The sequence below is a fragment of the Schistocerca nitens genome, chromosome 12 (assembly GCF_023898315.1).
Source record: "Schistocerca nitens isolate TAMUIC-IGC-003100 chromosome 12, iqSchNite1.1, whole genome shotgun sequence".
Taxonomy (NCBI): domain Eukaryota; kingdom Metazoa; phylum Arthropoda; class Insecta; order Orthoptera; family Acrididae; genus Schistocerca; species Schistocerca nitens.
In genome coordinates, this window is record NC_064625.1 from 74,352,548 (window position 1) to 74,365,101 (window position 12,554).

At 46.9% G+C, this 12,554-nt stretch overlaps 1 protein-coding gene across 1 annotated transcript in view; it reads right to left on the reverse strand.

The window, feature by feature from the left end:
- Positions 1–12,554, reverse strand: part of LOC126214918 (uncharacterized) — a 179,033-nt gene that overhangs the window by 32,527 nt on the left and 133,952 nt on the right. The window contains exons 4-5 of the mRNA XM_049941559.1: positions 7,676–7,836; positions 4,107–4,299 (exon numbers count right to left, since the gene is read on the reverse strand). Of these exons, the coding sequence (XP_049797516.1) occupies positions 4,107–4,299; positions 7,676–7,836 (354 nt within the window). The remainder of the gene's footprint in view (positions 1–4,106; positions 4,300–7,675; positions 7,837–12,554) is intronic.

The window sequence follows — 12,554 nt, forward strand, 5'->3', positions numbered from 1 at the left end:
TCACTATTTACAACAGTCTGCTATCGCTGGCGTAATTTTTCGATTCCGCAACTGGAAATCACGTGGTAACGAGACGAAGAACTCATAGCGCCGTGTTCGGAGTGCATTTTCATGCGGAAAGGAAGTTACTTAAAGGGTGTCCGATAGCGGGAAAGGCGGAAATCTGAGGGCGCGAGACCACGTGAAAAGGTGGTTGTGAAATGACTTCCCAACCCAACTCCTATATAGTGCTTCTTGTCAGTCTAGCAGAATGCGGGTGGGCGTTATATGGGGGTAGCATCACTCCATGCAGTCCTCCTGATCGTTGTTCGTGGACTGCATCTGCAAGAGGTCTCACTTGTTGACGAGACATAAATGTCAGAAGTGATTAACACAAACTGGGGAAGCAATTCGTAGTATACCACATCATCGCTGTTCCACCAGATACATAACAATAACAATAGCTTCTCTTGATGGCCACGTGGGGGAGCCATGCAGTCTGAGGCGCCTTGCCATATTTCGTGCGTCTGCGGCAGCTACGACTGAAATGTGTAGGGGCCATCGGTACTGGACGTTGGCGCAGTGGCGGAGCTCTGTATGATCTGATGAATCCCAATACCATCTTCATCATGCCAATGGGTGCAAGTCCGTCGTCTTCCAGGGGAGCGGCTCCTTGGCACCTGAAGTGCAGGAGGGAGACCAGCTGGCGGCGGCTCCATTATGGTCTGGGGAACATTCACGTTGGCATCCATGAATCCAGTGGAGCTGGTGCAAGTCATCATGATGGACAAGGAGTTTCGTACACCGGTCCCAGACCACTTACACCCCTTCATGACGATCATGTTTCCCGACAGCAGTGGCATTTTTCAGCAAGATAAGGCGCCATGTCACAAGGCTAGGAGTGTGATGGAGTTGTACGAGTAACGCAGTGGAGACTTCCAACTGATGTGCTTGTCCCCTCAAGTCAGCAGATCTGAACCTGATCGAATACATCTGGGATGTAACTGAATGTGGCGTCAAAGCTCATCGCCCCCATCCCCATAATTTGCGGTAATTAGGTGACTTGTGCCTGCAGATGCGGTGCCAATTCCCTCCAGCGACCAACCAAGGCGTGAGCGCTTCCATGTCATGACGTGCCAAAGGTGGACATACCGGCTGTAAGGTAGGTGATCATAAGGTTCTCACTGGTCAGTGGCGGAGCTCTGTATGATCTGATGAATCCCAATACCATCTTCATCATGCCAATGGGAGGGTGCAAGTCCGTCGTCTTCCAGGGGAGCAGCTCCTTGGCACCTGAAGTGCAGGAGGGAGACCAGCTGGCGGCGGCTCCATTATGGTCTGGGGAACATTCACGTTGGCATCCATGAATCCAGTGGAGCTGGTGCAAGTCATCGTGATGGACAAGGAGTTTCGTACACCGGTCCCAGGCCACTTACACCCCTTCATGACGATCATGTTTCCCGACAGCAGTGGCATTTTTCAGCAAGATAAGGCGCCATGTCACAAGGCTAGGAGTGTGATGGAGTTGTACGAGTAACGCAGTAGAGACTTCCAACTGATGTGCTTGTCCCCTCAAGTCAGCAGATCTGAACCTGATCGAATACATCTGGGATGTAACTGAATGTGGCGTCAAAGCTCATCGCCCCCATCCCCATAATGTGCGGTAATTAGGTGACTTGTGCCTGCAGATGCGATGCCAACTCCCTCCAGCGACCAACCAAGGCGTGAGCGCTTCCATGTCATGACATGCCAAAGGTGGACATACCGGCTGTAAGGTAGGTGATCATAAGGTTCTCACTGGTCAGTGTGTAGCTTGTGTTATGCAATCAGTGTGATTCGGCTGTTTTTACTTGTAATCCACAACAGTTCATGTGTATTGGTAATTTACTAACGCATGGAACGTAAAAGTGTTTCCTTATTTAAGTAGAATGGTGCAAATGGCTCTGAGCATTATGGGACTTAACTTCTAAGGTCATCAGTCCCCTGTCCGCGGCTCGTGGTCTTCCGGTAGCGTTCTCGCTTCCCGCGCACAGCGTCCCGGGTTCGATTCCCGGCGGGGTTAGCGATTTTCTCTGCCTCGAGATGACTGGGTGTTGTGCGTCTTTCATCATGATTTCATCCTTATTCACTCACAAGTCGCCGTAGTGGCGTTAAAGAACTTGTGGAGCGGCGGCCGAACCGCCCCGCGAGGGGTCTCCCGGCCACCAATGCCATACGCTCATTATTATTATTATCAGTCCCCTAGAACTTAGAACTACTTAAATCTAACTAACCTAAGGACATCACAAACATCCATGCCCGAGGCAGGATTCGAACCTGCGACCGTTGCGGTCGCGCGGTTCCAGACTGTAGCGCCTAGAACCGCTAGGCTACTCTGGCCGATCATTTAAGTAGAAAATGATACAAAACAAACATGGCGACTGAGACCAAATGTTTCTAAAACCGAGGTAAGCCTGTTCCACCTCTCTAATCAGCAAAGATCAATCCACAGTTCGTCCCTCTTGGCACAGTCAGATACAAAGAAAGTCAAAATACCTGGGAGTCACTCTGGACAGAACTTTAACATACAAAACCACCTTTCCAACTTGGCGAAGAAGATACAAACACGAGTGAACCTTGTGAGAAAGCTTGCAGGCAGTACATGGGGAGCAACCACATCAGTCGTCCGAGGAGCATCCCTTGCACTGGTATACTCTGCAGCAGAATACTGTGCTCCAGTTCGGCTCCGAAGCGCCCACGTAGTGAAAGTAGACGTCCAACTGAACTCAGTTATGAGAGTAATTAGTGGTACAGTCCGGTCTACACCTACTTGCTGGCTACCAGTGCTTTCAAACACCTGTCCACCAGACCTCACCTCCGTCAAAAGGCTGCTGTTTACAAAATGGTTCAAATGGCTCTGAGCACTATTGGACTTAACTTCTGAGGTCATCAGTCCCCTAGAACTTAGAACTACTTAAACCTAACTAACCTAAGGACATCACAAACATGCATGCCCGAGGCAGGATTCGAACCTGCGACCGTAGCGGTCGCGCGGTTCCAGAGTGTAGCGCCTAGAACCGCTCGGCCACCCCGGCCGGCGCTGCTCTTTACAATCTCTGTCAGCAGGTTTGTGAAAACAAGTCGATCCCTCTTGATGACGATTTGCTATCACTGCCCAGGAAACGCCTCAAATCTAGAAGACCGGCATATGAAATGGGAGTCCAAATGCTATGCACAGGATTCGACCAGGACGCAGAGTGGAAACGTGAGTGGCAAGCTACAAGAAACCGAAACCACGAGGTTGTAGACAATCCAACAGTTCCAGTTCCCGGCTTCCACCAACCGAAGGAGGTGTGGGTGCAGTTAAACAGATATCGGACTGAAGAGGGTGGATGCAAATACAAAATGCACAAGTGGGCCTTTTCAAATGACAGTGTGTGTGACTGTGATGACATCCAAACAATGAGCCACATTGTGAATGAATGTCCAATCAGACGCTTCCATGGCAGCATTGAGAAGCTCCACCAAGTATCCCACGAGGCACTCCGCTGGATTGACTCCATCAACATCCGAGTGTGAGCCGTTTTAAAACTTGTGTACTGTATTTAATTTCACGTGTTCATATATATATATTTCTTTGTTTTGCTAAATGTGTATTACTGTAATTGATAAAAGCACTCCGTCGTCAGGCCAAAAGTGGCCTACCGGGACCATCCGACCGCCGTGTCATCCTCAGTTGAGGATGCGGATAGGAGGGGCTTGGGGTTAGCACACCGCTCTCCCAGTCGTTATGGTGGTATTCTTGACCGAAGCCGCTACTATTCGGTCGAGTAGCTCCTCAGTTGGCATCACGAGGCTGAGTGCACCCCGAAAAATGGCAACAGCGCATGGCGGCCTGGATGGTCACCCATCCAAGTGCCGACCTCGCCCGACAGCGCTTAACTTCGGTGATCTCACGGAAACCGGTGCATCCAGTGCGGCAAAGCCGTTGCCACTGTAATTGATGCATACGATAATAATAGTAATAATTAAGAACAAACATTATCCTTACGACGCATGTGATGGTATGCTTTCTCTCCGCTGTCTAACGGTAACGACTTGCCCACGACAGAGTTTCGCAGTACGTATCACATCGTGGTCTTACGCACCTGGGTAACGGCGGCAGCTGGACTCGTGACGTCAGCCGCGACCTGCACTCCGTTGTCGGAGGCGGGCGCCATGAGGCTGGCGTGGGCGACGCAGAGGAAGATGAGGGCCTGTGTGAGCACGAAGGGCAGCGCCAGGCTGGGCACGCCGCCCAGGTGCGACAGCAGGCGCGTCATCCCAGAGGCCACCAGCGCACTGCAACAGCCAGCACGGTATACAGATCCGCGCGTCCAACAAGTACTCGTACACCTTCGTACCGCGCAGTTATACAAGATTGGAAAGCAACTCACAATAATTTTATCGCCAAAAGGTTCAATAGGTTACAAAACTAAAAATTCTCGTGAAATTACACAATTTCAGAGACTTAATTGGTTTCAGAAATATGTGATTTCATGTACCGAGTGATCAAAAAGTCAGTATAAATTTGAAAACTGAATAAATCACGGAATAATGTAGATAGAGAGGTACAAATTGACACACATGCTTGGAATGACATGGAGTTTTATTAGAACAAAACAAAAATACAAAGTGGCGCTTCATCTGATCAGAATAGCAATAATTAGCATAACAAAGTAAGACAAAGCAAAGATGATGTTCTTTACAGTAAATGCTCAATATTTCCACCATAATTCCTCAACAATAGCTGTACTCGAGGAATAATATTGTGAAGAGCACTGTAAAGCATGTCCGGAGTTATGGTGAGGCATTGGCATTGGATGTTGTTTTCCTGCATCCCTAGAGATGTCGGTCGATCACGATACACTTCAGGTAACCCCAAAGCCAATAATCGCACGGACTGAGGTCTGAGGATCTGGGAGGCCAAGCATGACGAAAGTGGCGGCTGAGCACACGATCATCACCAAACGACGCGCGCAAGAGATATTTCACGCGTCTAGCAATACTTTGTTTTTTGTTTTAGTTCTAATAAAACCCCATGTCATTCCGAGCATGTGTGTCAATTTTTACCTCTCTATCTACATTATTCCATGGTTTATTAGGTTTTCAAATTCATACCGACTTTTTGATCACCCGGTATTTAAACTGAAACGGCAACTGGAATCGAAGCCAGGTCTCACAGATATAAAACATACACCATGTTGTCCTGATTGCTCAGAGCACTCGTTTACTTATCACCACAATGGCGACTGAGCTAGTACGATATCGTGCTAACTCATTCCCGATACTGAGCAATCAGGACAACATGGTGCATGTTTTATATCTGTGAGATTTTATGTTTGACATGCTGATGTTCCTGACTACCTTTTATAGTAAAACGACGCAACATCTCTGTGTGACTCGTACGTTTGTAAAGATCATGAACTTTTGTTAATCTGTTACGCTATCCGATGATGACAGGACAGACCTGTCAAAACAGGTAATTAATAAAAAGATTTGCAAATGATCTTGACGTACCAGCTCATGTAGTATCACATTACGCTTGCGCCAGCGGGCCGTAGGTGGACCAGTAATCGAAGAGAGCACTTTACTCGACAGAGGTCACTCATGTAGCGCTCCTGTTTTTAGTATAAAGGTACCGACATGAACTAGCAACCTCTTACTTCCGCCGCTCTCCCTTCTTACTCCCACTGGCTTCAATCCCCCCCCCCCTTCCCGCCTTCCTACCTCACCCTTTGACCTGGAGGCAGCCTCCCCCCCCCCCGCCCCCTTCGTCAGTGTGAGTGCTTCGCCGATGGTCATCGCCAGTGTTTTCCGTACGTCAGTGTCCCTCCGTTTGTGTACAGTGTCTTAGTCCAGGGCTTCACAACATACGTGCTCGCGGAGCAAGCTGTGAGCAGCAAGGTGCGAGCACGGAGCAGCGCGAGCACGCTACCCCCACTACCGGACCAGAGCGAAGAGTGGGGAGAGTCACGTGGGGCACACAACAGCTGCCGCCAGTCAATGTAAATCCGCGGCCTCCTGCAGGGATATCACTCACCAATTATTACTGCGACAAATGAAACAAATAGAGGAGAATGTACATGTGCCACATAATTTTATTAGCTTAGTGTATGCCTCTACCATCTGTAGACACTGAAACTAAAGAATTCCACGACAATCCTGTATTTTCAACACTTTCTTCAACACTACTTAAAATATCACCTCCGGTTGTAGTGTTCTTGATGGCTACTACATCGAGGAGCTCCTCCCTCACCTCTATTAACACCTCTAATAAATAAGGCAAGCTGCGCTGTTCCAGTGATATCAACACTTTCGTGTGATTTCCCTAAATCACTCCAGGCAAATGCCGGGATGGTTCCTCTGAAAGGGCACGGCCGACTTCCTTCCCCATCCTTCCCTAATCCGATGAGACCGATGACCACGCTGTCTGGTCTCCTTCCCCAAAACCAACCAACCAACCAACCAACACTTTCGTCCAGAGCTAGAGAATACGCCATAAAATCTTTACTGATATTTACAAGCTGGCTCTGGACGTCGTCTGCCATGTCCTGTATGCGACGCATAATGGTCATGTTAGATAATGGCACAATCCAATACTGTTCAACTTGAGATGGACACAAATGTTCCGCTGCAACTACCAAACATTCTTTTATTAAATAGCCATGAGTTAAGGGGTGCAGGGATTTTGCTAAAAGTAAAGCAATTTTGTAACCCACTCTGAGAGCTGCCTCAGTTGATTTTCCTTCGTCGTCCAGATCTTCTTCAGATAGCTTCCTTATAAATTTAATAACTTCCTGTGCACGATCTGGTCAATCACATTTTCCACGTCCGTAGTCTTCCGCGTGGTACGACATATAATGTCGCTGCAAATTAAATTTCGTAAAAGAATTCAGCGTTTTGTGATATACAAAACATTTTGCAACACCATCTTTTTCTGTAAACAGATACAATTCCTCCCAATGGGGGTTGAACTGCGGAAGCATGGTTGGGGTTACACAACGGCGACATCACATGATTCTTAACTAGCGAAGTGACTGTTAAGAGCCGATCGCAGTACTTTAAACGTTACACAGTCGGCGCGAATTCAATAGGCACGCTGCGGCCCTATTCAAACGTGCGCGGGCATTTCCCCTCCCTCCCCTCTCTCCCTACTCCGCGACCTTGCACTTGCTCGCGAGCACATGCCTGAGCAGATGCGAGTACTCGCGCTCAAAACTGGCCAGTTGTTAAGCCCTGTCTTAGTCAGTGTTTTCTCCTACGTTCGCGTCTCCATCGTCTTCATCTGTTTTCAAGTGGTGCCACCCTTCATTACAGTGTCTTCCGTCGTTCTGATTACTTGTGCAGTGTTCATCTTGTGTTTACCATGTTTTTTTACGTTTTCTATGCCTTCCGCGTATTTATGTTGTGTCTTTTGGCCGAAGAGCGGTGTATGTAGTCTGCTGCCGGCCCGCCTCAGCTGAGGCATGAAATCACAGTAAAGGGAAAAAAAAAGCTAGCAACCTCCGGAGCAAACCACTCACCTGAAGATGTCTAAATTGTTGTCAGCCGAAATATCGTGACAGCAGATGGACGTTATCCGGCTGCTGTCCCAAAACTTCGTGGAATACTCTTTACACCGGGAAAATTTCAGGAATCGCGGCACCTTTCCCTCGCAGGGTGTTGTTAGACTCACCAAATGGCAGCCCCAGCGACGACGATGACGGCGACCCTGGGGTCCTCCTCCAGGGCCGTCCCGTAGATGCCCCGCAGCGCGCTGGCCGAAACGAGGCCCACCAGCAGCGAGTTGAACGTGGTCGCCCCCGCACGCACCGCGCCCATGTCCTGCTGGGCGGCCTGTGTTCCAAAACACAAAACACACACTGGACACACCGGGAGCAAACCCAAATCCACACCTGTGAATACGGTCAACGTAAATGTGTTCTCACATGTCAAGCAACAACTGACGAGCCTCACTATGGGATGGATGTCGAACTGGTTGCTGGCGAATTGGACGGTAGGAGGGAGGCGGACTGTGGATAGTCGGGTTCATTTAGCTTTGCTTATGAATGTGATACACTCGCGATGGTGTAGGTCATGCTAAACATGTCTGACCAGGCACAGATTGCATCTTTTAGCATCCCAGTCAAATACCCCACTTCACTCTCTCTCTTTTTTCAGTCAGAATGTCATGGTGAATTGCGGACAGAAGCGTTAGCATGGTGATTCAGAGACAAATGCTTAGTCATCTACACACCTTATGTCACTGGGGCCAGAAGATAGCCAGTCTGGATTGCCTTAACACGTATGCATTGGGTAGCAGTCGCGCGGATCCGGACTGCAGCGCCTAGAACCGCTCGGCCACCGTGGCTGACAGTAAAGATCAATAGCAGCATTTGGTGACACTTTCTTGCGGCTTTATGAGTGCTGCCGATCATGCACTACAGCTAGTGTAGATGAGTATGGACGTGAATAAAACTAATTTTTGTATCTTCTGTTTTCTTTGCCTTTTGACAAGTTTCAACAAACTTTTTAGGTGCACCTTGTAACTACACTCATATCTAGTGAATATGTCGTGTAATTTAATCATATGATTTGTAAGTACTGATTACTGTAGTGTCTATGACCAAGACACTGAACCTATCTTCAACGAATCACAACATAAATTTTAAGTATCGATGGCAATCTGAACGCCATATTCTGTTGATACCTGTATTGCTATCGTTAGACTGCAGTACAGTAGCAGTACCAATATCTTTTGAATGGCGTTGCCAACTTTCTGCTTAGTGCGTGTATCTGTCCATCTTCTCAATGTCACTATAGCTGCGTTTGTGTACTTTGAGCTTCAAGTGTTTCGATTCGAACTCGTCTCTTGATCAGATATTGCCTATGCAATATGTGTTAAAGTACTCCAAACTGCTTCTCTTATAGACCTGTTGATGGAAGGTATTTGCGTGGATGTGCGTTACCAATATCTTCTGAGTGACACTGCCCACTTTCTGCTTAGTGTGTGTATCTTTCCATCATCTATAGTTGTGTTTCTGTTCTGTGAGCTTCAGGTGCTTCGATTCTGGGAGATGGAGAACGAGTTATTATTGTTTCTAAGAGGGAGGAGGAAACTTGCTGTGCTCTTTCAGTGGAACCATCCCCGCATTTGCGTGGAGCGATTTATGGCATCACGGAATACCTGGCTGGATGGCGGGATGCAGCATACAATGTAAATATCATCTGCGTATTGTACTGCTATACCATTGCAAAGAACGCAACCCAGACCCGAGGAGACAGCACACTATGTAACATCTCCACTAGCTTACGTAATGGGTCTCAATACGGTGAGAACAAAAGTCCACTAGGTTCTTCAGGTAGGCCATATCCACCTGAAGACATTCACTCATGGTTAGATTCCACAGAGCTAACACTCTGGGAGGATGTTGATTGCTGCTTTGCAAAATAGTCCCAGATGTTTTTATGTGGTTAAGACCGAGCGATTTAGTGTGCCAGTCAAGGTGCAAAAAGATGCCAAAGCGTTCACGTACCAGGAATGTACGCTTGCAGCAGTGTGGATATGGTTGTTCTCATCTTGGAATATGTGTGTGTCCATGGTATACTTACCATGAAGATGTAGAAGAACAGGAAAGACTTATCCAAACAAACATCCTATTTCATGTTCTGGGAAACATGAATGAGTGGTTTAAACCATGGTACAAAAAAATGCAAAATGCCGTAGAACCACATTCGGTCTGGACTACGCTGTTCATACAGATCGGTGTTGAATGCCGTCAGTGGACATCAACTTGCAACATTCGAAATGAGGAGAAATCGCGACTCATGGGTCAACGCTACTCGCATCCTGTGAGCCTACTGTCAAGTTTTTGTACTACTTGGCCCACTAACAATGTGCAGCTTTATTTCCCACAGAGAGCAGTGGCACTGCATGCGCTTCCCTTCCCAATGTTCACTCGGAAACTGATATGAAGCTGCAGTCATTAATAGCAGCAATTCCTGTCGGTTTGAAATCGACTGTTGATGACAATGCGTAGGTGACAGCGTAGCTCACAAGGAATGTTGTGTTGTCAACTTGGTTGAAAGTGCATAGACGCTAACCACATTATGTTCCTCCATCTTGGCAACGTTGCAGACTGGCTCGCCTGAATCTGCCCCCGAGTGAGGTTAGCACACTGGTCCGCACATTTGGGAGGACGATGGTTCAAGCCCACGTCCAGCCATCCTGATTTACGTTTTCCGTGATTTCCCTAGATCACTTCAGGCAAATGCCGGGATGGTTCCTTCGAAAGGGCGCGGCCTATTTCCTTCTTCTTCCCTCGCTAATCCGAGCTTGTACTCGATGACTTCGTTGTCGATGGGATGTTAAATACTAATCTCCTCTTAACATACCTCACATTTGAAGCACTAGTACATTTTGAAAATAAGATCCCTTGCCTATTTCTGAAACATTTGGCTCCTTCTAGGTGTTTCAGTCATTTTGAGAAATCTCACAGACCACACAGAATACTACAGAAATCAGTCAATCGTAGTTTCGCGCACGTAAAACATAATAGAACATTCAAATATTACGGAAAATAACACTTTATGGAATGTGGGAAGAGACAGTGCTGACGGGCTAGCGGAGCAGCTATCCACTGCCCTTCCCTGGCCCAGTGTCCATAAATGCTGTCAAGGACAACACTCTACATTCACTGTCAGTCATGATCTTTCTACGTACAACCACCATTCTTGTGTCATGTTACATAGTTGTCAATAGTAAACCATTCCTTATAGACACAGTGGACAGTGCGCATTGATACACAAACGGATTGGGCAACTGCATCCAAGGTGTGGTAATGGGCACGTCCGAACAAGTGCTTCTTTCGGCCAGTCTGTCACATATCCCTGTCGACCAACATTACTGTGCTCAATCCTGACAAATGGCTGTTACATATGCCCCACTTCACTGACATGATTTACGCTGGCTGTTAAGGTTCACATGACAGCCTGGTACAACGTCTACAGTGCTCTAGATCGAGCAGTGCCCAGTATGATCTTTTAAGGCGAAGATTACAAAGTTTCTCCTGTTACAGTTTCTCAATGCCTTTTAATTTCCTTGAAAATGTGATGCAGAATTCACTGTGCTGCTACCATGATGGTTGCAACGTACAGCACCAGCTCTCACCCCCTAAGTGGATGGATCACTGAAAAGAGAGATCCCAGCCACAGGTACCCATGAAATCTCCAGCAGTGTCGTTGCATGTCGATTTGTGCTTTCCGATCCATTGGTACAACACAAATCAGTAACTGACGTTAAACTTACGTAGAGGCACGTGTCTAGTGGCATTCACACAGTCCTTACTAGTCCTCTAACACCCTTATTCCAATTTCCTACAGAGCGAGGTGGCGCAGTGGTTAGCACACTGGACTCGCATTCGGGAGGACGACGGTTCAATCCCGTCTCCGGCCATCCTGATTTAGATTTTCCGTGATTTCCCTAAATCGTTTCAGGCAAATGCCGGGATGGTTCCTTTGAAAGGGCACGGCCGATTTCCTTCCCAATCCTTCCCTTACCCGAGCTTGCGCTCCGTCTCTAGTGACCTCGTTGTCGACGGGACGTTAAACACTAACCACCACCACCACCACCAATTTCCTATTCTCTCGAGATATCTTGTCCTAATTCCACTAGTCTTCCATTTTATACATGTCCACCCTCATCATATGGGTCTCTCTACCCACTTTTCCGAAGCAGTAACAAAACTTGATATTTACGCATTGTATTATGTCACAATTCGTCACTCACTGTTGTTGACTGCCCACAACAGACAATTCTGTTTCAGCTTATCACTGACCGTTTTAGACACATCTTTCATGTCATTCTTCCACAACAGAAGAGAGGCAATATAACACATATGATACTGTTAAAACCAATAAATAGCTTAAAAAGCTTTAAAATTCGATTTTTAACTGATGATATTTATCTAAATTGCTATTTTTCCATAGTGATGTGGCACAGCCATGTGAATATTATCTCTTGGTTAATAAAAGGGTACCTGTTAGTGCAGCATGACATGACGATGGCAGACAATAGTCAGCTTCTGATATAGCATCAGCATATAAAGTGCTAGCTGCTGCAAGTATAGAAATGACAGTACCAGTAAACTTAAAATCGCAATTTGGGATAACAGATGAAGTGAAGGTATTCTCCTATATTGTAAGCAAAATTGTGTATGGTGGATGAGGTTAGAGAGGTATAGGAAGGAGACTAGAGCAGGCCAAAACAGTATTTCTCTCTAAAAGAAGTGTACTAGTATGAAGCATAGGCATTTACTTTAAAAAGTCATTTGTGAGAATATGTGTATTGCACACAGCATTGTGTAGAAGTGAACCACAATTTGTGTAGAAAAACCTGGAAACATATGTGGTGCAATAGAAGTGTGATGATTATTAAGTGGACTGATAAGATAATGAATGAGAAGTTCTGCAGAATCAACAGGGAAAGAAATGTATGGAAAACACTGACTCAAAGAAGATTCAGAAAGGTTATCAAGAAGGAGAAGCTGAAGAGGCAAAATAATGTATAGGAAGGG